At 43.3% G+C, this 25,178-nt stretch overlaps 1 protein-coding gene across 1 annotated transcript in view; it reads right to left on the bottom strand.

Moving 5' to 3' along the window:
* Positions 1 to 8,454: 8,454 nt before the first annotated feature.
* TTC9 (tetratricopeptide repeat domain 9) overlaps positions 8,455 to 25,178 on the bottom strand; it is a 51,317-nt gene continuing 34,593 nt past the window's right edge. Inside the window, 2 exon segments of the mRNA XM_027768065.1 lie at positions 8,455 to 12,036; positions 14,401 to 14,583. Of these exon segments, the coding sequence (XP_027623866.1) occupies positions 11,957 to 12,036; positions 14,401 to 14,583 (263 nt within the window). The 3' untranslated portion in view covers positions 8,455 to 11,956.

Here is a 25,178-nt window from a genome sequence, read left to right as displayed (position 1 = left end):
TCAATAGTCATATAAAAATTCCCTATTGCCACCTACAAGCAGACGCAGGAAATCCATTCAAGCAAACTTCTATAGTCCTAAAGGAAGACTTTCTGGTCTCTGTGCAGAGGACTCCAGAGGGCTGAGAGATAGATTAACAAGGCTCTGCTGTGTCCACCATGGTTCCTTGAACACATCACTGCTCTGTGCCTGAGTTTCTCATCTGCAAAGTGAGCAACGCTATCAACAAAGAGGTTTTTAGCTCATTGAAAAGACTCTCAGCTCCCTTTCCTCTTCTACTTTTACCCTTCCTTTTTGGGAGTTCTAAAACCTCAGATTCTTTAAACTAACACTTGTGTAAACCCTGGCAGGTGTAGGACTAATCCCAGTCTAAGACATCGGGACTTAGTATCTCAAGAGCGTGCTGTGGTAACAAGGAGTAGAAGAGGAATGAAGGAAGCTAAGGCAATTAGCCTTTCTACAAGCTCAGGGCCAGCTCTGCTGGTACCCAAGTGCCCTAAGTTATCTCTCACTCAAAAATCACAGTTAGGTTCACTGCACATGAGGTGTCAGTGCCTTCTTTACCCTGAATTATATGCCAAGTGGGCCACTGCCATGCCTTTTTGCTCTCTTCATTTATTTTTGAACTTTGCATCAAGTGCTAATCCCAGATGGCTCTACCACTTGTAACTCTGCCTGATGGTAAGATGCTCCATCCCCTTTGTCTTTAACTCTATCCTTCCATCTTCTCTCAAAACCTTCTATAGGGCCAGCAGGTGGCATGGTAGTGAAGGTGCTGGACTCCCAAATGTCCAACTATGGTTCAAGTCCCAGACCTGGCGACTTGTTTTCTCTCTGTTTCTCTCTTTCTCTGGTGAGTACATGTGCCTTATAGCAAATAGAAAGAATATATAATAAAAATAAATAAAAATTAAATATTTCTTTAAACCTTCTGGGAGAAAGGAAGTAAAAAAGAAAAAGCTTGGGACCAGCAGATGGTGTATGGCTACATTGCTGGGCTCCCATGTAGTCAACTGCAGTTCAATTCCTGGACCTAGTGGCTGAAACTCGTGCCAGGCGCATGTGCATGCGTGCCCAAGATCCCAGGAGGAGAATGGAGGAGAAGAGATTGTGGCATGGCCATCTCCCCTGGGGGTGTGGGGTCACACTTTCTGTATCTCTGTCTCTCTGGTGAGTGCACGCATCCTATAGCAAAAACCTCTCCAAAAAAAAAAAAAAAAAAGAAAGAAAGAAAAGAAAAAAAGAAAAAGCTTGTCTTATCTTTGATTCAAATAAAAATCCTCAAAGTCTTCATGCATATTTATATGTATAAGTAGATGCACAGTAGGCTAGAAACTGCGAGGGAAGCCTGGGTTCAGTCCCCAGACTAAGCTGTACATGCTGGGCATGATTTTCCACACACTTAGAACCCTAGCTGATTGGGAAGTTGAAGCAGGAGGCATAATAGTGAGACCCTGTCAAACATAACTATCTCCATTTTCCTCTCTCTTTTTTCCTCCATCTCTTCCTCTCGCTTCTCTACAGGAAGAAGAAGAAGAAAAAAAAACATCCCTAAGAGACCTTTCAAGGGTTCAGTGATTCCTAGATATGAATCAGTATCAGAATTTTAGCTTCTGAAAAATTAGTTTCCTTGATCCCACTGTGTTTTCAAAATGCTGGCTGGGTGATTCTGATATCCTGACAGATACCTGACTCATCATCACTCATTTATAGGTAAGGATGAGGTAAAGGAGCTCGGCTACGAGCTCAGGTCCACAACCAAAGATGGCAGTCCTGGTTTCCTCAGTCGTAAGTCACATGCTTACCTGCGTGTCTAAGCCTGTGAGGTGTCAGATAAGCAAAAGCCCTATAAATGCTAAACCAACAGTAATCAAAGAGTAAAAAATGTGAGGCACATTTCAAGAAGGTGACTTTTACTTTCCCAGAATTCTCCACTGACAGGCGAATAAACCCATATGCTCCAAACCTCCTTCCTGTTGTCCCGGCCCCACAGCCTGCACTCCCCAGGGCCTCCCTCATTGCTTGAGGGAGTGAGGGAGGGGGAATGAGGGAAGGAACTAAGAGTACTCTTGGTGACTTCACAATTTCTAAATCTAGGGAAAAAATTTCCCTTGTAAGCTACCAATCTCCATTTAGGACTTCTCAGAACAAACAAAATGAAACAAAATATAAAACCAAACCAAACAATAGCTTCAGTTCAAGGTTCCTCAGATGACCTTGGAAACCATGGCCATCTCCTATGTGTGACTTACTGGGCCCTGGACCCTCCTTTCTTCCTCCATCTCAGTGTTCGTTTCTAGAGTAAATGCTTGTTTTTGATGTGAGGTAGAGTTCTAACTTCGCGCCTTGACATGTGGCTCTGCAGTTGTCCTAGCATTATTCGTTGAAAATTGTCCTTTTTCCTGATCAAATTGTCTTGGTACCCTTGTAGAAAATCAATTTACCAGAAATGTGAGGGTTTATTTCTGGACTCTCATTTCTATTCCATTGATCTATTGTCTAATTTTATACCAGTACTATGCCATATTGATTTCTGTAGCTTTGTAGTAAGTTTTAAAATCAGGAATTGAGGGTCTTCCAATTTTGCTCTTTTTCTAGATTATTTTGATTATTCTGGGCCTCTTAAATTTCTATGTGAAGTTTGGGCTTAGTCAATTTCTGCACAGAACTCAGTTGGAGGTATTGCTTGATGGTTTGTTTTAAATTTTTTAGACAGGGTCTCTTTATGTCATGGTCTTCCTGCCTTAGCCTCTGGAGTAGCTGGGAGTACAGGTATGTATCACTTGCCCCCCTTTTTTTTTTTTTTTTTTTTTTTTTTGCTATAGGGCGCGTGCACTCACCAGAAAGAGAGATAGAAAGTGAGAAACCACCCCCCAGGGGAAATGGCCACACCACAATCCCTTCTCCTCCAGTCTCCTCTCGGGATCTTGGGCACGCACGCATACACACCCAGCGTGAGTTTAATCCACCGGGTCCGGGACTCGAACCACAGTCAACTACATGGGAGTCCAGCAACTGCTGTCTTGTGTTCACCTTTTAAAGAGGGCCAGGAACCAAATCCAGATCTCCCAAGTGGCCTCAGCCTTCAGAGTAGTGCTTCATAGTATGCCACTATGGCTGAGCCTAGCTGAATTTTGATGGAGATTGTGTTGACTCTATAGATCAATTTGGGGGATCCTGTTAACTTAACAATATTAAGTCTTCTGATTCATAAACATGGGATATCTTCATGTATTTAGGTCTCCTTTAATACCTTTCAACAGTGTTTTGTAGTCTTCAGAGTATTGCACTCCTTTTGCTAGATTTATTCCTTTTGGTTGTTTAATTTTTGTTTAAAATATACATTAAAAGTCCTTTGTTTTTTCTTTTTAAAAATGGAATACTAGAAAACTTTAAATTACATAGGTGGTTCTCATTCTTTCTCTAATGGACAGTGCTTCTCTAGACTAAGTGGGCTGAGATTAGGGGAAATAAAGGAACATAAAACAATGGGATATATCCAAGGTACTCATGACATTATGCCTCTGGAGCGACACTTGTGAAACCTGGCTTAGAATTGTCCCCTATTACGGATCACAACTCACGAAGAACTTCTGATGCCGTCAGAACCATGTGCAGCCACCTGTTACCTTTGTACTTGGAGGGGATTGAATCAAACATAACCTGCAGGGTCTTCTGTGATTTTCCTATGAGCTGTGATCAGACCTTGAGCCTACAAAGATAGTAAAAGTGACACTGCTTGAGTCCAGGCATGAAAAAAAAAACAGGAAAAGAGGAAGACAGCTCATAATGACAGTCTTAAGAGTTTTTCACATTCTCTCCAGGAAAAGGAGTGAGCATTGCCATCACTTTGGTCTGAAATTTACTCATCTCTCCTCACTTCTGCTCCACCCAGTTTGCATCCCCACAGAAAAATCTTCCAGGATTGGTGTAGATGCATCTGCCTATGGCATGTTTTTGTTTTTGTTTCTTGAGAGGTTTTTGCTATAGGGTGTGTGCGCTCGCCAGAGAGACAGAAAGCGAGAAATCACCCCCCAAAGGGGATGGGATGGTCATGCCGCAATCCCTTCTCCTCCATTCTCCTCTCAGGATCTTGGGCATGCACGCACACACGCTCGGCATGTTTAAGCCTCCAGGTCTGGGACTCGAACCGCGGTCGACTACATGGGAGTCCAGCGACATAGCCATTACGCTAACTGCTGGTCCCGTTTTGTAAGATTTCTTACACAGAATTGACACTGCCTATTTACTTTTCTTTCTTCTTCATAGACTGTAATCCTCTCAAGCACCTAATTAAGTATCCAGAATAATAGCTATTGATGAGGAAATAAATGATGGAGTATATGCTCTTTTTTTTATAATTTTTTAGACAGATTTTTCCTGTAGGGAGTGTGTGCTTGCCAGAGAGACAGAGACAGAAAGTGAGAAATCACCCCCCAGGGGGCTGGCCATGCCACAACTCCTTCTCCATTCTCCTCTTGGGAGTTTGGGCACACGCACATACATGCCTGGTGTGAGTTTCAAGGCACCAGGTCTAGAACTTGAACTGCAGTCGACTATGTGGGAGTCCAGTCCGTTATGCTACCTGTTGGTCCCGTTTATAATTATTTTCTAAATTTAATTTAATTAAAAATGTTTTAAAGTGATTATTTTTAAATTTATTTTTAGTGGTTTTTGCCTAAGGGCATGTACACTTGCTGGAGAAAAAGAGACAGATACAGTGAGAGGAAAAGTGAGAAATCAGCCCCCAGGGGATGGTCATGCCTCAATTCCTTCTCCAGGAGTCTTGGACATGCATGCACACAAGCCTGGTATGAGTTTCAACCCACCAGGTCTAGGACTCAAACTGTGGGCAGTCATGTGAGAGTCCAGTGATATAACTGCTACACCATTTGCTGGCCCCATTATTAATTTTAAATCTGCTCTAGGGCACATGAGCTCACCAGAGTAAGAGAGAGAGAGAGGGTAAGTAGGAAAGCAAGACACCTGGCCTGAAATTTGAACTGCAGTCAGCCATGGAAGTCAAGTTCCTTAACTACTACACCACTTGCTGGTCCCTAAAAATTTTTTGAATAATTATTTTATTTACCTTTATTTATTTATTTTAGTTTTACCAGAGAGGGACAGGGTGAGAGAGAGAAAGTGAGAAAGCAAGCTACCAGGTCCGGGACACAAACCATGGTGGGCCATGTGGGAATCCAGTGCCCTAACTGCCATGCCAACTGCCCTAAAATATTTTTTTAACTGCCAGAGGGTACATGTACCTGTTGGAGAGACAGAGAGAGATGGAGAGAGAGGCGGGGAATCCCCCAATGGGACATGGTATCATACCCCCTTTCTCCTCCATCTCTCCATCCTTTTGGGCTTTTGGGCACACGTGCGTATCAGCCCAGTGTGTTTCTCAAGCCTACCAGGGCCAGGATTCAAACCATGGTTGGTCATGTGTGATTCAGCTCCCTTAATGACTGGGCTATGGAGTTAGCTTTCCTTTTATCTTTAAAACAGAATAGTTGTAGAGTATTACAAATGCATACATTTATTTATTTATAAGATGGTAAATGCTTTGTAAATGTGTTTTTATTGAGTGGAAAGAGTTTTAAGTTTATCATTGGGAAAGTCACTTGAATTCCAGTTCTGGCTTTGGTAGCCCTGTGACCTTGAATATAAGTCACTTAGCCTTCACTAGACGTAATCCCTCATCTAAGACAAGAAGGTTCAAGCATTGAGCTCCAAGCTTCCTTCCAACCCTAATATTCTGTGGGACTTTGAAAACAAGGCAAGTTTGGGTTTCAAATGTAGGCTTCCTTCCAGATAAGCAAATCAATGGAGCAGCTTAGGTCCCCAACCTTTTTCAGAAGCCTCTGCCTCCACTCACTCCTTCATATCTTAGCAAATATTAATAGCCAAGGGCCTTGCTGAATGTGGTTTTTAATAGAATCCAATTTCAGTCCATTTAGAGTGGGACTTTTCCTGCTGTTTGACTTGGTAATTTGAACTGTGCCAGGCCTGATGGACTGAATGCATTTCCCTGCCTCCACTCTCGGCCCTGGGCTGGCGGGAACAGGGAGTGGGACATCTTAATATAAGCAGCTGCAGATCAGCTATTTGACCTCACAACCAGCCTTGTCTTTCCTGCCCTGAGGAGTGTGATGAGAATCCCAAGGGCACGGGAAGGATAGCAAGCAATGACCACTCTGTTTCCTGACAATTGCCCTCTCCTTGTAGGTCAGAGGCTGCTAGCCTCTAGGTGAACTGTTTTCATCTTTGGATGTGACTGGAAGACACTTGGTTCTGAAAACTATCAGTATTAGTCCCATTGATCGCCATAGAGTTTCTGATATGCCCAGAGAGGAAAGAGGTGGAGTGTGGGGCTTCCTCCACCCCAAGCATTTGTTCTGTTTGATCAGAGTAAACCAAGGACCTGTTGGAAGTTTCCTTCCTACTAGATTGTGGGAATACAGAAGGTATTGGTAGCCATACTATAAAGAGGACATTGAAACCAAGGAGGGTAGGGGGAAGGAAACGAATGCTTACTAGTGCCTAGTAAAGTACTTGATCCTCCCAACACTCTTTTAAAAGACGTAACATTATCTCCATATATAGGAAAGGAAAATAAGGGTCAGAAAAGTTAAGCAACTTCCCCAGGGTCACACAGCTAGTAGACATTAGATCTGTTATTCAAACACTTCATCTTTTCACTCCATAAAGTGCCATGGTTTAAAATGGTGGAGCCATTTGAAATAAATGCTCTGAACTTTGCTGGTCTACTTCAGCACTGGCCCCTTAACGTGGCTGGGTATCAGAAACACTTTAGGACTTTCAAACACCTTAAGCACTGTCCCTGGGAGTCTGATTCAAGGAGTCTAAGTCTGAACTTGAGATTGTGTATTTTGGAAAAGCTCTTCCAAGTGATTCTGATGTTTTAGAAAGCACAGGGCTGGAACCTGTGGCTTCTCTTCTGAACCAAGTCTCCTAAGACTTCAATTCTCAGAAGCACAGATCTAGTCTAGCCCTGCATTTACCTTAAGTTACATTTGCTAGTGAATCCATTATTTATTCATTCCAGGCTCAATGTCAACGTTTTTTAGCACCTATGATATGCCAAGCATTGTGCCAGACATTCTGGCTGCAAAGATGAATATACCACCATGCCTGCCTTGAGAAACATCCTGGTACTGGGAGACATGAACGTGTATAGGAAACTCAGATGTCTTGTAGCCAATGTTAGGCAGAGGTTGCTTTAAGAGTGTAGACTAAGGGACCAAGGGAAGTTTTTTAGTAGTGATCCCAGGTCAAGACCTATAGGAGTTAGCAAGGCAAACAGAGTGTTGAAGGAGGTATAGAATGGCCAACAAGGCAGAGGAAAGAGCACTGAAAGGCTCAGAGACCCAGCACAATGGTTCAGGGCCTCACAAGAAGCCATGCAGCAATAAAATGTGGAGTCCATTGGGAAAGGGACAAGAAGGTGAGCCTGGAAAAGCCACTGGGAGGAGCCACATGAAAGTCATTGTGTCATATGTTCGAGAGGTCTTTATCTTAGATCTTTATCCCCTAAGTGATGAGTAGCCACTAGAGACTTGTAAGCTGTGGAGCAACATGATCAGATTGTGTTTTAGAAGGGTCACTCTGATCAAAATGAGAGAATGCTATATGCAGGAGAAGCTGGCAACAGAGGAACAAATTAATTGCAGGAGTAGGAATTTATGTATGTCAAAAAGCACCATAAACAAAATTTGAAAGCAAAGCACTTGGAAAGCATATTTGTAGCATTTCTTGACAAAAATAATATTCTTAATAAAATTACAAATTGATAATAAAGATAAACATACCAATATCAAATAAATAGAAAATTCACAAAGAAGGAAGTACAAATGGTCAATAAGCATATGAAAATATACACTAATAACCAAAGAAAGTTAAAATAACAAGTTCAAATAACATTGACTGTTACGTTACCTAATTGCTAAAGATGTGATTATGTGATAATACTCAGTGTTAGTCAGGGTGCAGGGAACGGGGAACTCTCAACGTTGCAAATTGGAGAGTGTTTTTGGAACCAACTTTCCGAAGGGCAGTTGGCAAAACGTATCAAAATTCTTAAAAATAGCCAGGCAATTTCCTTCTTGGATTTTATCCTAAGGAAATAGTCATAGATGTGTGCAAAATTTAGCTACAAGAATGTCTGTTGCAACACTATTTACAATCATGAATGGGAATGAATGAAATAATCACTATTTGGGGATTGGCTACAAAATGAAGGTCCACCCAGATATCAAGAATACTCTCAGCAAAGCTGGAGAGACATGCAGAAAATGTTCATGACATAGTATGTGAAAGAACAAGAGATAAGAAAATGTGTCCATTATGCTACCATTTGTGTGTGATAAAATTATATATATATATATATATACACACACACACATATGTATATATATATATTTGAAATGTGTAAGTATTGTCCAGAAAGTGATATAGGAAATTAGAGAGAAACTAGATGTTAATAGACAGGGCTGGAACGAGATTTACTGCTGACCATAGAACTTTTTGTACTTTTTGAATTTTGTATCTGTGTATGTATCACATATTCTAAGGTAGAAATACACATTTTAAAAAGTAAATTGTTAAAGAGTACATACAGTGTGATCTAGTTTTTGTTTAAAAAAATCCACAACTGTGCATGTATGTGAATACATTTAAAAACCAAAGAAAACTAAAAGATATATCCAAAAGAATAGAATGTTTGTCTAGGTGGTAGTTCTATGGGTTGGATTTTGTTCTTTGTTCTAAATTTGCTTTTCTTAAAATTTCTACAATACATGTGAGGCTTTCATAATAATTCAACACCAAGTATAAGTTTTTTCCCCAAAGAGTTTATCACAAATGTCCAGGTAGGAGATGACAATGCAGATCACCCATAATGGGTGCTCTGTCTATATAGCTTAGCAGTGACATCTACAAAGTATGTAATTAAATCACAGGCCCTACTTTTGGGAGGGGAGGGGAGAGGAAGCTGAAGATTTGGTAAGAAAAACAGACCTGATTTTGTCAAAAGCTCTCTGAAGTCTCTGTTGGATAAATGCACAGAAAATTCAGCTCTATTATCCCAAACATCAATCAAAACTACCTCAAACATCAACCAATACCCTAGGCAACTTTTTTCTTTGGGATCACTTAAGTACAGGTCACAGTGAAATAGAGTACCAAGAAGCGTGAGTACCTAACTCTCCAGATAAGCAGATGGCCTGCACAATGTTTTTATGAGGTTCAGAGAGGTTGTCCTCACCTAGTTCCAGTTTTCAACCTTGCTCCTTGGGATGGTAACTCCCATTCATTCAACTCTGCCCCAATGCTCTCATTTAAGTAAGCCCTTGCTCCTGCCTCTGTGCTGGGAACAATTACTCTGAATCCTTCCTGATGTTTGAAGACCAAAGTAGATCTTGCCAATTTGAACTATCTTGCCGATGTGAAGGCCTCCTCTGATCTCATCTTTATCCTTCAGATCCTAATAGCTTGCCAACTCATGAACTTTCTGGTTTGGGAACTAGAGAATGGGGAAGTTTTGTACTTATCTCTATTCTAGGTCTTTAGGGTAGCTTGGTATTTGGGGTCATGTGAAGTCATTTTGGAGAAAGAGGGCAGAGAAAAGACTATGGTAGGGATAGGGGAGAATATGGTAGTTAGAACAACTTTTTCCTTTTCCTCTTCTCCAGAGGGTGAGATATAGATAAGTAACTATGGACCCCTGAATATTTCTAGCACCTTCCTGCAGCCCCTGTTGAAAGCCTTTGGGCAGCTATGTGAATTCAACCTGTGCTGCTGGTTTCTGGGCCCCTCAGCTGTGACTGGATCCCACAGTGGTAGAAGCTGCTTAAATAAATAACCCATAATTAGCTGTGTGTTTCCTTTCGGTCTCTACCTATAATTGTGACTATTCCCCAGTGCTGGGGATGGGTGAGGAATGTTAGGTAGGTTGTTCAAACACATGCTGGCCACATCAGCAAGTAGCATGAGCAACACACACAAATAACTGCTGGGTCTCAGCTGTCTTTTCCTGGCCCAACATTGCTCAGACCACTGGAAATTCTGGTCTCTGGTCTGTTTTTGCCTTGAGTGAATACAAGCAGAGATGCTTGTACCACCATTGACATGGTGAAAGCTTTTCAACTTAATATACATCGTCTTACTCTTGAATGGTTGTAACTGCCCAGTAGAATATTTACAGAGAGGCTATTAAATATAGGATAGTTACTAGCTAGCGCTCCGGAGTCAGACAGACCTGGTTCAAATCCTAGCTATGCCACACAAGGCCCAGGCAACCTTGGGATAGTTCATTGTTCGGCTTTCAGTTTTCTAGTCCATCAAATGGGAATAGCGTCTCACAAAGTAATCGCATGAAAGAAATGAGATTATACATGTAAAAATCTGAAGATAGTGCATTTAATAAATCCTAACTATTAACATTATTGCATCTGTATATATTTTAATTTTGTACAATATTGTTTCTTTCACTAATCACACGAAAAATACATGAAAGTGCTTTGAAAAATTTAAAGCATCATATAAATTAAAGGTGTCATTGGTAGTAATCTCTATGTATAGTTCTCGACTCTTCCATCTCTTTGAAAACAGATTCTATACTATGTCCCACAATATATTGCACAATGATGGGCAAACGATAAGCCCTCAGCAAATGCTTCTAGTTTGACTGAAGCAACATGGCATAGCTTAAAGAACAGAGATATCAGGAGACTTGGCTGGGATAAAATTAGTTTAAGGCAGGAGAGCCAGTCATAACTTATTCATTCAACAAATATTTGTGGAACACATTCTACGTACTAGATATTGAGTTTGGATAATTTCATCAAAAAGTAGCTACACGAGTTCCCACAAAGCCAAGCCCTGGGGCAGTCTCCACAATCCCAGCCCACTCTTGAAAGCACGCAGGCTGCAGCCAACATTGTAAACCCCGGACAAATGGCCAGTTGCTCTAGGGGCAGCCCCATCCTGCCTGGCTACAAGTAGCTCTGACTGAGCGGTGGGGGAAGGAACACAAGTGAGGGAGTGGACTGCTTCCAACAGAAAGGACAGGAACTGCTGCCTGTTAATTTATTTTTATTTACACTGAATTAGTCCACAGTTCAATCTGCCAGCCTATACAGTGCTCGATCCCCCCTAGGCATCGTCTCTCCCTCCTAAGTCACCTACATGGTCTGGCCTGCCCCAACCCTTGGCCTATTTAGCCCTGTCCTTCTGCTGTCACAGCTGCCTGCTGGGTGGGAGTATGGGGGAATGGTATGTATGGTCACCAGAGGGCACTGAGAGTGGGGTTCAGTGGCATGTGAATCCTGGCAGAGTCTCAGATCCCCAAAGGGGAGAGAAGAAAGCACAAGCCAAGACAAAAAAATGAGGGAGGGATGCCGGAGCTGAGACAGCTGGGGAGTACAGAAGTCCAGTGTACAAATTCATGTCTCTGTGCTGGCTGAAGCAACACTTCTGGTGTTTGTCTCATCCCTGGACTTGCTATGGTTGCCTCGAGATGCTCTAGTTTGCCAGGAAAGTGTGGAAGGGTCCAGACTGTGGGCTTCATGCCGGCTGCCTGTAGGATGGCGCACCTGGCAGGCTCTGCCTCTGTCGGACGCAGTGGTCAGTCAGAACTTCCCTGGCAGTCCCAGTCCAGGAGACTCCTCTCCAGCTGTCTTGGCAGAAGACAGGCCCCTCTCAGCTGCAGACCTCTAGAGAGCACGATGTCTCCATGGTCTGAGCAACCAACCAGATTCCAAATTTACATCTGTCCTTATTTTCACACTGGGAAAAGACAAAGGCTTGGGGAACAATAGGAGGAAGAAGGAGGAGCCAAAAGTGGGGAGGAAGAGACAGATCCCAGGAAGGGGCTTTCCACCATGGGTGCCTGGAAGTCCCCGGGCAGGCGCAGGTGCAGCTCTGGGAGGCTTCCTGGTTACATGGCTTCTTTCTCTCTCTGGGAGCATCTGCTGAGTTTCATCTCCGTCAGCTGGATGTACCGAATCACGTTGGTGTCTGTGAGGAGAGAAACACACTAAGGGAATACCTGATGAGGGCAACTACTGTGTCTGCATCGAATCAGGCAAAAGCCGGGTTGCAGGTCATGGGAAGGCCAGACTCTCCCAGCCAAGGTCCCTTCTGCCTGTTGTGGTGAAGGCTGAGCGGGCAACCAGATGTTGGCCCTCTTCACTACCTCCCCTTGGCAAATGAGGACAGGCCATCTGACCTGAGGCAGATGGGACGGTGAGAAAGCAGGATTTCCCCCCTTATTTCTACACAGCAGCAGATCCCCGTGGCCCCTGAATCAGCACAGTTGAGACCACAATTGGGCGTTTAAGCTCAGAAGAGTTACCAACTTCTCTGGGCATCTTTTATGTCTCATCTGCAAAAATATCCTCCATATTTGAATGCCTACTTTGTGCCAGGTTTTTTTTTTTTTTTTTTTTTTTTAAACAAACAAACAAAACGTTATTTCACTTAAGCCTCACAGTCCTGCAAGGTATTGTATCATCGTCCTCACCGTGACAAAAGGGAAGAGAGGACTTGCAGAGATTAAGTAAGATGCTCAAGGAGACATACAGTAAATGCCATGTCCGACTCCAAAGCCTGCCTCTCCTAAGGATCCTAGCACTGCTGCAAGGACCAAAGCAGATCAGTCTGGAAGTGCTTAATACCGTGATCAATAAATATTAGGTGAATGCAATTTTTTTTAAGTTTGAAGAATTTAAAATGTCCTTGCTTCATTGTCTTATTTTCGTCCTTGTAAACAGGGACACGCAAACTATCTCACCACAAACAGGGGTATTTCTCCCCACCTCCTGTCCTGAACTCAGTGAGAGGGCAGAACAGAGGAGGGCTGCTCAGCTCTGTACACACCAGAACATGAGTTACAGGGCTTCCCAGGAAATGTACTTCTAGGCGCAGAAATGAACACTGTATCATGCTCAAAAAAATGCCAGGCAGAACCTCCAGCATAGTGCTGAATTATAGCAGGGATTCGATTCTATTGAAGGAATCCAGTTCTTAGTCTTCAAGCTGTATAGCTATTGTTTATAGAACACAATCCATATGTAGAAGGCAAACCAACGACACATAAAAATAAAGATACTGGTGTTCTTTAAAAAGATAGGGGGAAAATATATATTTCAACACCTGCAAATTGATCCTAAAGTTTCTAAAGACTTCTTGGAAGAAGGACTGCACTGAAAATAATGAACCAACCAACCAACCAACCCTCAATAAACCAACCATATAAAGAACAATAAAGGCATCCTCAAGTCAAAGTCATTGTTTCAGTGTTACCTCCTCAGAGGGATTCTTTCTGGCCACTTGGTCTAAAATAGCACCCCCTTTCCTCTTGAATGTGCTCTGCTTTATTTTTCTCTATAGCACTTACTACTGCTAAATATCACATGATTTATGTGTCTGTTTACTGTCCATCTTCCTCCGCTATAATAGGAGCTCCTTGAACTAAGTTGTTCTTTTGTTCACGGCTATGTATCCAGCATCCAGACTAGTTCCTGGCCCATTGTACCCCCTCAATAAATATCTGTAAGACGAATGAATGAACAAATGACTGAGTGAGCTAGGCAACATGATGTAAGTGAATGGTACAGATAACATAAGCCCTAAAGAATAAGATCTGACTGGAGAAGTCCCAGCTTCTGGAAAGATGCTGGATTTGGCCTCAAAATGATCTGTATTCTGTCTTGTTTACCAGTTCTGATCTCCTTATGTACAGAGATCATGGCTGTTCATCTATATCCCTGGTGCCCAGCACAAATCTTGGCATCTAGTAAGAATTCAATATGCATTTGGGAACCAGCAGTTAGCGTAATGGCTATGTCGCTGGACTCCCATGTAGTCGACTGTGGTTCACGTCCCGGACCTGGTGGCTTAAAACTCACGCCAGGCGTATGTGCGTGCGTGCCCAAGATCCCGAGAGGAGAATGGAGGAGAAGGGATTGCGGCATGACCATCCCCTCTAGGGGGTGATTTCTCGCTTTCTGTCTCTATGTCTCTCTCTGTCTGTCTGACGAGCGCACGTGCCCTATAGCAAAAAACAAAAACAAAAACAAAAAAACCTCTCAAAAAAAAATGCATTTATTGAATAACTGAAGAGCTTCTGAGTCGGAAACAATGAGGAATTCTGTGCTCTATTTGAAGAAAAGAGGTGTTCATGCTTCTTGGGACGTGGGCCTCAGGTGAACGCATGTACTGTGTGCTCTCCATATGCCACTTCTAACATATACCTCACTCCTAACTTCTCTCTGGTCCTGCCTGGGCCTGCCAGCCATGAAAGCTGTCTGCTGCAATGAGAGATTCCCCTTTCCTACTGTCAGGGAGCCTAGAGTAAGCAAACAGTAATCATTGTCTTACCTGTTGGCTGTCGGGTCCTTGCTTCTTTCAGGTAGTAGAGTGCTTTGTCATAGTCTCCAAGGTGGTAGAAGGCCACACCAGACCGGTAAAGGGCCTTGAAGTTCTCTCCTTCCTTCTTCAGGACTTTGAGGCAATACTCCTTGACTCGCTCATAGTTTACCAGCTCAGCCTGGAGCAGGCAGGCTAGGGAAGAAAGAGGAGCAATGTCATCCACACCACAGGGGCCAGTTCTGAAGGTCTCTCTTTAGTTTTCCCTTTCCAGAGAAGGTTTGACTGTGCTGGAACTTTCCACTGGGGTTTATGCCATGAGATTTATCATCAAATAATCCTGGGCTCCAGGACCAGTTTGATCACTTATAAATTATGTGACTTTGAGCACGTTACTTACCTATTATGGGGTAAATTATGTCCCCCAAAAGGATACATCAGAGTCCTAACCCCCAATACCTAAGAATGAACATTATTTGGAGATGGAGGTTTTAAAGAGGTAATTAAGTTAAAATGAGGTTGTTAGAATGGGTCCTGATCCAATGTGCCTGGTGTCCTCACAAAAAAGAGATATTTGGGGAACCAGCAGTTAGCGTAATGGCTATGTCGCTGGACTCCCACGTAGTCGACCGCGGTTCGTATCCCGGACCCGGTGGCTTAAAACTCACGCCGGGCACGTGTGCGTGCGTGCCCAGGATCCCGAGAGGAGAATGGAGGAGAAGGGATTGCGGCGTGACCATCCCCCCTGGGGGGTGATTTCTCGCTTTCTGTCTCTATGTCTCTCTCTGTCTGTCTGGCGAGCGCACGCACCCTACAGTGAAAATCTCTCCAAAAAAAAAAAAAAAAGAGATATTTGGACACAGAAGGAGATACGCACACAGAGAAAGCTAGTTGATGTGAAGAGACACAGGGAGAAGATGACCGTCTACCAGCCAGCAAGGCCTGAGGCTACCAGGAGCACAGAGAGCAGGGCAGAGCAGATTCTTTCTAACAGTCCTCAGGAGGAACCAACCCTGGTGACAACTTGATCTTGAACTCCTACCTTCCAGAAGTGTGAGACAATACATTTTTTTTTAAAGAACTGTTTTCCTTGTAGGCCAGCAGGTAGTGTAGAGGTTAAGGTGGCTGGATCCCACATAGCCAACCTACAGTTCAAGTCCTGGCCCCAATGGCCTGAAAAATATGCAGAGTGCATGTGTGCACATACCAAAAATCCCAAGAGAAATGGAGGAGGAGGGATTATGACATGGCTATCCTCCCTGAGAGGATGATTTCTCACTTTCCTTCTCAAGAATTATTTTATTTAACTTTATTATTATTATTATTATTATTTTCCAGTTTGATCAGAGAAAGAAAGAGAAAGTGATAAAGCAAGTCATCAGGTCTGGGACTTGAACCTCAGTCAGCCGCGTGGGAGTCCAGTGCCTCTAAGCACCACACCACCTGCCGGCTCCACATATGTATTATTTTTAGTCACCCAGTTTGTGGGACTTTGTCTAGACAGCCTTAGGAATATGCTGCCCGAGGTAATAATAGAAATGATAATAGGACAGCTAAGACTTACGGAGTGTGTACCTTGTTCCAGATGTCTGTCTCCTTGTTTCACATGTATTGCCTGATGTAATCCTCAGACTACGAGGAGACACTTTTATTATTCCCATTTTACAGGTGAGGGAGCTGAGACCTAGAGAGCTTAAGAAATTTCCTAAGATCATACAATGGGAAAGAGGCAAAGACGGAATTTAAACCAAAGCTGTCTGACTCCAGAGCCCAAGTTCCTCCTTAGTGAGTTGTTGGGGAAATTATATAAAATAATGGCCATCAAGTACTTAACACAAGGCTTGGCATACAGTAAGCACTCAAAATATGTGAGTTAAAATGATACTTCTTTCCCACTTTAACCAGTAATATCTGCCTCTGACATCCCCTGAGGGAAGTCTTCAGTTTTTCATTTCATACATGTCTGTCTCTGCAGTTCCTGAGAGTAGGGGTCTTCTGATGAACTAGTTACCAGCCTCACTCAGGTCACACCTGTGGACAGTGAAAGACCTGAGACTCAGACAGAAGAAAGCCAAAGCTGTCGGGTCTCCACAGTGATCTCTCTCCATCCCACAAATAGCCCTCTCCATAGTCCTTGAAGTGTTCTCTTATAGCCCTGAGCCATGGGCCTCGACCAGAGTGAGGACATCCCTGGAGGGTGACTGAATTTGGATTGGTGCTTTTGACGCCTCACTTCACTCCCAGCCCTCCTGAGCCACCTCTGCCTCCATCCAATCCCTTAAATAGTGAGTAGGCACTGACTAAGGGCAAAGCCATGTGTTAGACACTTGGAGAAATTAGTTTTTTTTTTTTTTTAAATGGAAAAGGTATGTGTCTGCTTCTTTAAAGTGAATAAAAAACAGAGGCGGCAAATTGCTGTTTCCCACCAAGATCTGGCTGAGCGGAGAGTAGGGTGGAGGAGAAGGCCGATGTGCCTTCCTTGTGCTTAGATGTCTCCCACATTGGAAGCACAGTCTTTAGGAAAGAGGCAAGTCACTGATTTTAATCTTAGAGGTTCTAACTTCAGTTGTTACAATCCCTTAAATAGCTTTCCAGGTGTCTGAACTGCCAAGCTTCTTTTTTTGAGACCAAATCTCTCATAACATATTTTGGACAAAAACAAACAAACAAAAACAACAACAACAAAAAAACCCAACAACAGCAATAAAGCAATGAAACAACATCCTCTTCCTGACTGAGAAGGAGGCAAACCCCAAAGACTCTCAAATTGAAGGTGTAGGAACCAGGAAGTGACAGGATCAGCCCAGATCTAGAAACTAACTTGTCAGGTTCCACTGGCTGCAGGGCAGACAGCCCAAGTCCTGCTCCTGACCCACTGGGCGTGGGCCCTGCCCCTCCTCAGCTGTAGGGTTTTAGGCCCTCTGTCCCCTCCTCACTCCCAATGCTGCTGGCACCTGTGCGGGGTGTCTGCAGGGAGGGAGGAGTTTCTGCAAAAAGAGTCCTGAGTGCAGCCTCCCTGGCAGCTACCTGTGTGGGACTTGGCTCCAACATCTGCTCCCAGCGCTAAAGAATTTCCTGCCTGCCGCTTCCACGTGCCCTGCCAACGTCCTCCCTGACCTGGTACAGTAGCTCTCTTCCTGTCCATCCTTCTGTCTTTAAACAGACACTGCTGTTTGCTGACCTGGGCAGTCTACAAAACTCATCTTAGCTTTTTTCAAAAACAAGTTTTCTATGTCTAAAATGAAGGGTAAGGAAGCAAATAGACCTGAAATGGGAAAACCTTTTCCCTCCTCCAATCCCTAAAGGGCAAAAGGATCTACAGTAATTGCCTTCTGGCATTCATTTGGTGAAAATGTGTCTAATTCTCCTGCAGATCAGGTGGGAACTGACACCTGGCTGTGGCCCAGTGCTCAGACTTGGTGGGAGATGAGGCCAGATTGGTTACAGGGTGTGGAGTCCCTGCTGACACCAGAGGCAGGGCCCAGGGAGACTAAGACATGGGCTGTTGGCCAGAGAAAGGCTGGGCCGAGGGTGGAATCTGAGAAGTGGAATCCAGATAAAAAGCCTGGGTGCCAGGCCAGGGCTCCAAAGAGGACCCAGGGGTAGAGGGGGTGAGACAGGCTGGAGGTTGCCCTCAGCTCTACCTGCAGGTGATTTTAGACACCTCTGCTCTGATGGGGAGCTATAGGTTCATATAATCAGCCCGCAGACTAGGTAAGATGGGATGTTTACAGGCATGTTGAAGATCTGAGGAAGAAAAGCTCCCTAAATGTTCCTTCCCTGTCTTTGTAGCCATTATCCAGGACTGGGGGTTACAGTGGGCCTTACAAATAATAAGAGGCCTTGTCCCACAGTGTGTCCTCCTCAGTTATTCAATCCTGGTGCCATGTACTTCACATACACCATGCGTTTTAATCTTCACAACGACTCTATGATACGGGTTCTAATGCTTCTTTATAGATCATGACACTGAATTCCAGAGAAATAAAGTATTTTTCTGAAGGTCACTCAACTAGAAAGTGGTGGTGGGATCAGGCTAGCAACCCACTTCTGCCAGGCTCCCAAAACCATGTCCTTGGCCATGGGGGTGTCAGTTGGCCTGCATTTGAAGCCCTCAGAAAGCCACATGACCTCAGGGGAAAATCACCTTGTCTGCGTTCTGAGGCTATCAAGGTGAAAGTGACACCCAAGTGTGCAGTACACATTCAGGGCAGTGGGATCAGGTGATGAGTCTACACTCCATCCCGTCCTCCTGAGGCTCCCAGACAAGCAGAGGTTACAGTATCCCAGAGTTCACACGCGGGCCAAGTGCAGTGACAGAGAAGGGCATGGTGGAAGCACACCCAGCCAGATGAGGGGCCCTCGACCTAATCAAAAGTATCACAGAAGGTCTTGGAAGACTGGTATTTAAACTGGGATCTAAGACTGAGTGTCTCTCAGCCTCGGCACTATTAAGATTGGGGTGATTTCTCACTTTCCTCTCACTGTCTCTCTCTGTCTCTTAGCATACATGTGCTAAGAGAAAAAAAAGGGGGTGGGGACTGGAAATACAAAGTGACTAACCTTGGTCAAAGGATCTTGACCTGCTTTTTTCAAATTGGAGCTACTTCTTGCCATGCATTTTCCTTCTAACTCAAGAGCAAATCTATTTTAGTGTGAAGTGTTTTGATTTTACAAGGACCTAGTGATCAGTAATCAGATCTGGACCTAAGAAAATGAAAATATATATTATGTAAACATACTTTGGAGGTTACTTAAATAATATTGCAAATGTATGCTTTAATTTACACACACACACACACACACACACACTTTTGTGGAAATACTATTTGAGAATTCAAATCCCTGAATATTGGTAAATATCATTGAGAAATATTTTTATGCAAGCATGATGAGCAAGTTGATCCTGTACCATGAAGAAAGTGCAATGTTTCATGCAGACTAAAAATGTAAAAATGTTTCACATATCATTTTTAACCAAAGTTATAAAAATGTTATCACTCCTTATGTTTGAAGAATCTGAACCATTTCAGTGAATTGAAGTAACGGTATCAGCAGTTTTGTAATTAGTACTACAAAGCTGTTTAAACAAGAGGACATCCTGGTACACAAAATGTCACTATTTCAAATCACTCTAGACGCCCCCCCCCAAAAGTTATAATTTCTAGAATCAAACTAATTCCTCCTTAAAAGTAAAAATATCTTCAAAATAGAAAACAAAACTTTTCAAAATTATCTCATAGTTTTAATTGCAAAGGATCACTAACAGATGGTGATTCTTGTCTTAGAAAGATTTAAGTAAAAACTTTTAACACAAGGGCTGACAGGTGGCATGGTGGTTAAGGCACTGGACATTCCCACATGGGTGACCATGGTTTGAGTCCTAGACCTCGTGGCTTGCTTTCTCACTTTCCTTCTCTCTGTGTGTCTGTCTTTCTCTGGTCGAATTAAAATAAATGATGAATGAATAAACAGAGAAGGGCATGGTGGAAGCACACCCAGCCAGATGAGGGGCCCTCGACCTAATCAAAAGTATCACAGAAGGTCTTGGAAGACTGGTATTTAAACTGGGATCTAAGACTGAGTGTCTCTCAGCCTCGGCACTATTAAGATTGGGGTGATTTCTCACTTTCCTCTCACTGTCTCTCTCTGTCTCTTAGCATACATGTGCTAAGAGAAAAAAAAGGGGGTGGGGACTGGAAATACAAAGTGACTAACCTTGGTCAAAGGATCTTGACCTGCTTTTTTCAAATTGGAGCTACTTCTTGCCATGCATTTTCCTTCTAACTCAAGAGCAAATCTATTTTAGTGTGAAGTGTTTTGATTTTACAAGGACCTAGTGATCAGTAATCAGATCTGGACCTAAGAAAATGAAAATATATATTATGTAAACATACTTTGGAGGTTACTTAAATAATATTGCAAATGTATGCTTTAATTTACACACACACACACACACACACACACTTTTGTGGAAATACTATTTGAGAATTCAAATCCCTGAATATTGGTAAATATCATTGAGAAATATTTTTATGCAAGCATGATGAGCAAGTTGATCCTGTACCATGAAGAAAGTGCAATGTTTCATGCAGACTAAAAATGTAAAAATGTTTCACATATCATTTTTAACCAAAGTTATAAAAATGTTATCACTCCTTATGTTTGAAGAATCTGAACCATTTCAGTGAATTGAAGTAACGGTATCAGCAGTTTTGTAATTAGTACTACAAAGCTGTTTAAACAAGAGGACATCCTGGTACACAAAATGTCACTATTTCAAATCACTCTAGACGCCCCCCCCCAAAAGTTATAATTTCTAGAATCAAACTAATTCCTCCTTAAAAGTAAAAATATCTTCAAAATAGAAAACAAAACTTTTCAAAATTATCTCATAGTTTTAATTGCAAAGGATCACTAACAGATGGTGATTCTTGTCTTAGAAAGATTTAAGTAAAAACTTTTAACACAAGGGCTGACAGGTGGCATGGTGGTTAAGGCACTGGACATTCCCACATGGGTGACCATGGTTTGAGTCCTAGACCTCGTGGCTTGCTTTCTCACTTTCCTTCTCTCTGTGTGTCTGTCTTTCTCTGGTCGAATTAAAATAAATGATGAATGAATAAATAAAATGAAATAAATAATTCTTAACAAAAAAACCTTTGATACGAAACCAAGGTAAAGCATACAGTGTTTCCTCATATCTAGATGTACACATGGCATTACATATCGAGATTAAATTATTATACTTGTCATTGAATTTTCTGTTAATTTTTAAATTGAAAAAAAAATTTAAAAGATGCAGGGCTAGACTGCATACATTTTTTTTGTTGTTATTATCTCCAGTGCATGGTAGAATGCATGCATTCTAGCAGCATCCCTGGCCTCTCCTCACTAGAGACCAGTTGTAACAACCAAAAGATGTTTCCAGACATGGCCTATGAGGAGGAGGGGGGTAAAACTACCCCTGTTAGAGAACCACTGGTCTAGGTGAAATGGAGAAAATGTTTTCTAGGCAGAGCTGAGAGAGACAAGAACAAGAGAGTGAGCAAGACTATTGGAGGAACCTTGGAAAGCCACGTGGGACGAAGCAGACTCAGAAGGTCAGGGTAAAAGAGGGGAAACAGGATAAAATGAGAGACCAGACACGCAGACCCTTCTGGCCCATGTTGAAGATCTAGGACTTCATTCTAATGCAGAAATGGATTTGGGCGATAAAATAACCTGACCTGGGACCAGTGGGGGGTGGGGTGGTTAAGGCACTGGACACTCTCACGTGGCCTACTACGGTTCAAGTCCCAGACCTAGTGGCTTTCTTTCTCACCTTCTCTCTCTCTCTCTGGTCAAATTAAAAATAAATGAATGAATACATAAAGTTAAATAAATAATTCTTTAAGGAAAAAAAAAAAAAGGGAAATAACATGTTCAGCTTGACTAGCAGTGGAGACGCAGAAGCAGAAGAAATAGATGAATGGAAGTGGCATTGGGAACTGACTGGTATTAGTGAACCCTGAAAGATCATCTCTCTGTTGTCCACATTCGTGAGGTTAGAGCCCTTCATCCAGGAGATCTTTATTGTCATTTTGGATTTACAGATGATCAAGAAGTGTTCTTCTGTGCTGTATCCCAGTCTCTATTTGAATTAAGGTTTATAATACAGTAGTCTCTGTACTCTGCTATATGGCATGCTTCAATATTTTAGAGTACTGGATGAGGAATCAGAAGAGCTGGACTCAAAGTCCCACCTTTGCCATGAGCCAACACTATGAAAATTGTTATTCCTTGTTGGGCCTCAGTTTCCTATCTGCAAAAGGAGGGCCTATCCCTGACTAATCTCTACCATCCCTGTAGATGTAACAGCTTACAAGTACAAATGTTTGCCTTAACAGATGGACACAATCGTTTTACTGGTTTCTCTTCAAAAGGAATCCCGTCCTCCCTATCAGTTAAGGTGCAGTATCTGTTGTTGGGGGTGACAGCCATCAGAACTAATAAGGTCGTATCAAGAGGGCTTCTGGAAGACGATTCGTGCATGGACTTTTTTGCATGGAGATTGAACTATGTTCTGATGTGAACTTCCCAGGGCAGGGAACTGGGACAGGATCCTCCCTTAAGAGAGTAAGCGTTCTGTGGTCAGTCACCCCTGGGGGAGCCGAGTGGAATAGCAGGCCTTGGGCTAAAAGGAGAGGGAACTTGGCCTGGATTCTGAGGATATATGTGAATTCAAAAATGGAGTCACAGGGCCAGCAGATGGCAAAGTGGTTACGTAACTGGACTCCCACATGGCTGACTGCAGTTCGAGTCCTGGACCTGGAGGCTTGAAAATCATGCCAGGTGCGTCCATGCCCAAGATGCCGCGACAAGAAGGAATTACGGCATGGCCATCACCCCAGGTGATTTTTCACTTTCCCTTTCACTGTCTCTGTCTGTCTCTGCACATACCCTGAGGCAAAAACCTCTAAAAAACAAAACAACACAAAGATGTAGTCACTTGGCAGCAGACGTGGCTGAGATGAACGTGTGGTTCTGGACCTGGGCTCCCAGACATCCATATCTCTTCTGAGAAAACCTCTCCTGAAAGAAATGTTATTAACCCTCTGGTCTCTGGGTCTTCTTTTTTTTTTTTTTAAGTTTTAAAACATTTATGTATTTTTACCATGAGCAAGAGGGACACAGATGGAGAGAAAGCCAGAGAAACAGGTACCACCAACAGGCCCCCCTCCAGTCTCACCCAGCCCCAGTCATGAACATGGAGGTCTCAAGATGCAACCCTGAATCCTTCCAATGTGAGTTAGCCTAGCAAAGTGGTGCGTTCTAGACTGCGCCACTGTTTGGCCCTGGGTATCTGATTCTTTTTTTTTTTTTTTTAATTGGGCACGTGCACTCGCCAGAAAGAGAGAAACAGAGAGATAGAAAGTGAGAAATCACCCCCCAGAGGGGATGGCCACGCCGCAGTCCCTTCTCCTCCATTTTCCTCCTGGGATCTTGGGCATGCACGCACACGTGCCTGGTGTGAGTTTAAGCCACCAGGTCTGGGACTCGAACCGTGGTCGACTACACGGGAGTCCAGCGACATAGCCATTACGCTAACTGCTGGTCCCAGTATCTGATTCTTTTGAAAAGTCTGAACAAATGCTACAGCGTAGGCCAGCCAAGTTATGGAGGATTAAGACAAGTACCTACTCATTCCTGGGAAGACGTGCTAGAAGACCTACAGCCTTCCTTGAACCTCATCTGGTGCTGGCAGTGGTGACCAGAGCAAATTACCAGGGAAAGGTAAATTTGAGGACAAGCACTGGGGCTGTACATCACTAACCACCCCTCCCATGTGGACATTTGTCCACCACTCCTCACTTTGGGTGGTTGGAGTATGATTTTATGGAAAGAGGTCACATACACAGGAAGGGTGATTTAGAGGACATGGAGTGCATGTAGTGAAACTTAACCATGAGCTCCATACCTCAGACTGCAATGCCCCACCCAGTTTCACCTTTGCTCCACAAAGGGGGCTGTGATCAGAAACAGGGAACAGTGACTTACAACACTCCAATACCCACGCACACAGAGAAAACTGCAAGTTTAGATGGATGTTCCCTACAGCAGCCACCCCGAGAGCTCAGGCTACAGCATGTCAGGTTCTTCTAGCTCTGGCATCCGTTTTGTGTTTGTTTTTCCTGATGCATACAGGACATAGTGACTGCCTGGGCAAAATGCCACCCACTGGCATGAGATGAAAGGAAACCAGATGAGAGGAAGAACGAGTTCATGTAGACACTGGTTTTCTTCTTATAGCTGACTCAGTGTACTTTGTCCTTACCTGCTGAATAGAAGGGAAGCACAGGATGGATGGAAAGGAAGGAAAGGCCCACCTGGGGCAGGAATGAGGAGAAGGAACCCATCCTACAAGGCTGCCTCACTGTAAAGTATTGTATTGCCCCCCACACCCCCCCAAATGTATGTTGGAATATTAATCCCCAGAACCTGGGAATGTAACCTTTTTTTTTTTTTTTTTTTTTGAGATAGAGTCTTTGCAGAGGTAATTAAGTTAAAATGAAGCCATTAGAATGGGCCCTGATCCAACACAACTGGAGTTCTCATAAAAATTAGAAATTTGGACAGAGAAAGAGACACACACAGAAGAAAGATGATGTGAAGAGACACAGGGAGAAGATGACCGTCTACCAGCCAGCAAGGCCTGAGGCTACCAGGAGCTGAGAGCAGGACAGAACAGATTCTTTCTAACAGCCCTCAGGAGGAACCAACACTGGTGATAACTTGATCTTGAACTCCTACCCTCCAGAAGTATGAGGCAAGACATCTATATTTTTTTTTTTTTTTTTTTTTTTTTTTGTGGAGAGGTTTTTGCTATAGGGTGTGTACACTCGCCAGAAAGACAGGGAGAGACAGAAAATGAGAAATCACTCCCCAGGGGGGATGGCCATGCCTGCAATCCCTTCTCCTCCATTCTCCTCTTGGGATCTTGGGCATGCACGCATATGCACCCAGCTGAGTTTTAGCCACTGGGTCTGGAACTCGAACCATGGTCTACTACAGGGGAGTCAAGCAACATAGCCATTACGCCAACTGCTGGTCCCGCCACAACAGTTTGGGGGTAATTTATAACAGCAGCCCTAGGAAATAAAAATATCTTGCTGGTTATGCTTATGAGATGGGCCCAGGAAGTGGCCATTCTATTAAATTAAAAAATGTCCCAAAGTTTGTCAAATGATTTGATTTGCTTTCAAATTATTTCAAGGAGAAATGACCTGGTAGAAAAGCGAATAGACCAG

Source organism: Tupaia chinensis, unplaced genomic scaffold (assembly GCF_000334495.1).
Source record: "Tupaia chinensis unplaced genomic scaffold, TupChi_1.0 Scaffold145367_1, whole genome shotgun sequence".
NCBI lineage: Eukaryota > Metazoa > Chordata > Mammalia > Scandentia > Tupaiidae > Tupaia > Tupaia belangeri.
Note: the sequence above shows the minus strand (reverse complement) of the source record. Positions and strands in the feature narration are given on the sequence as shown.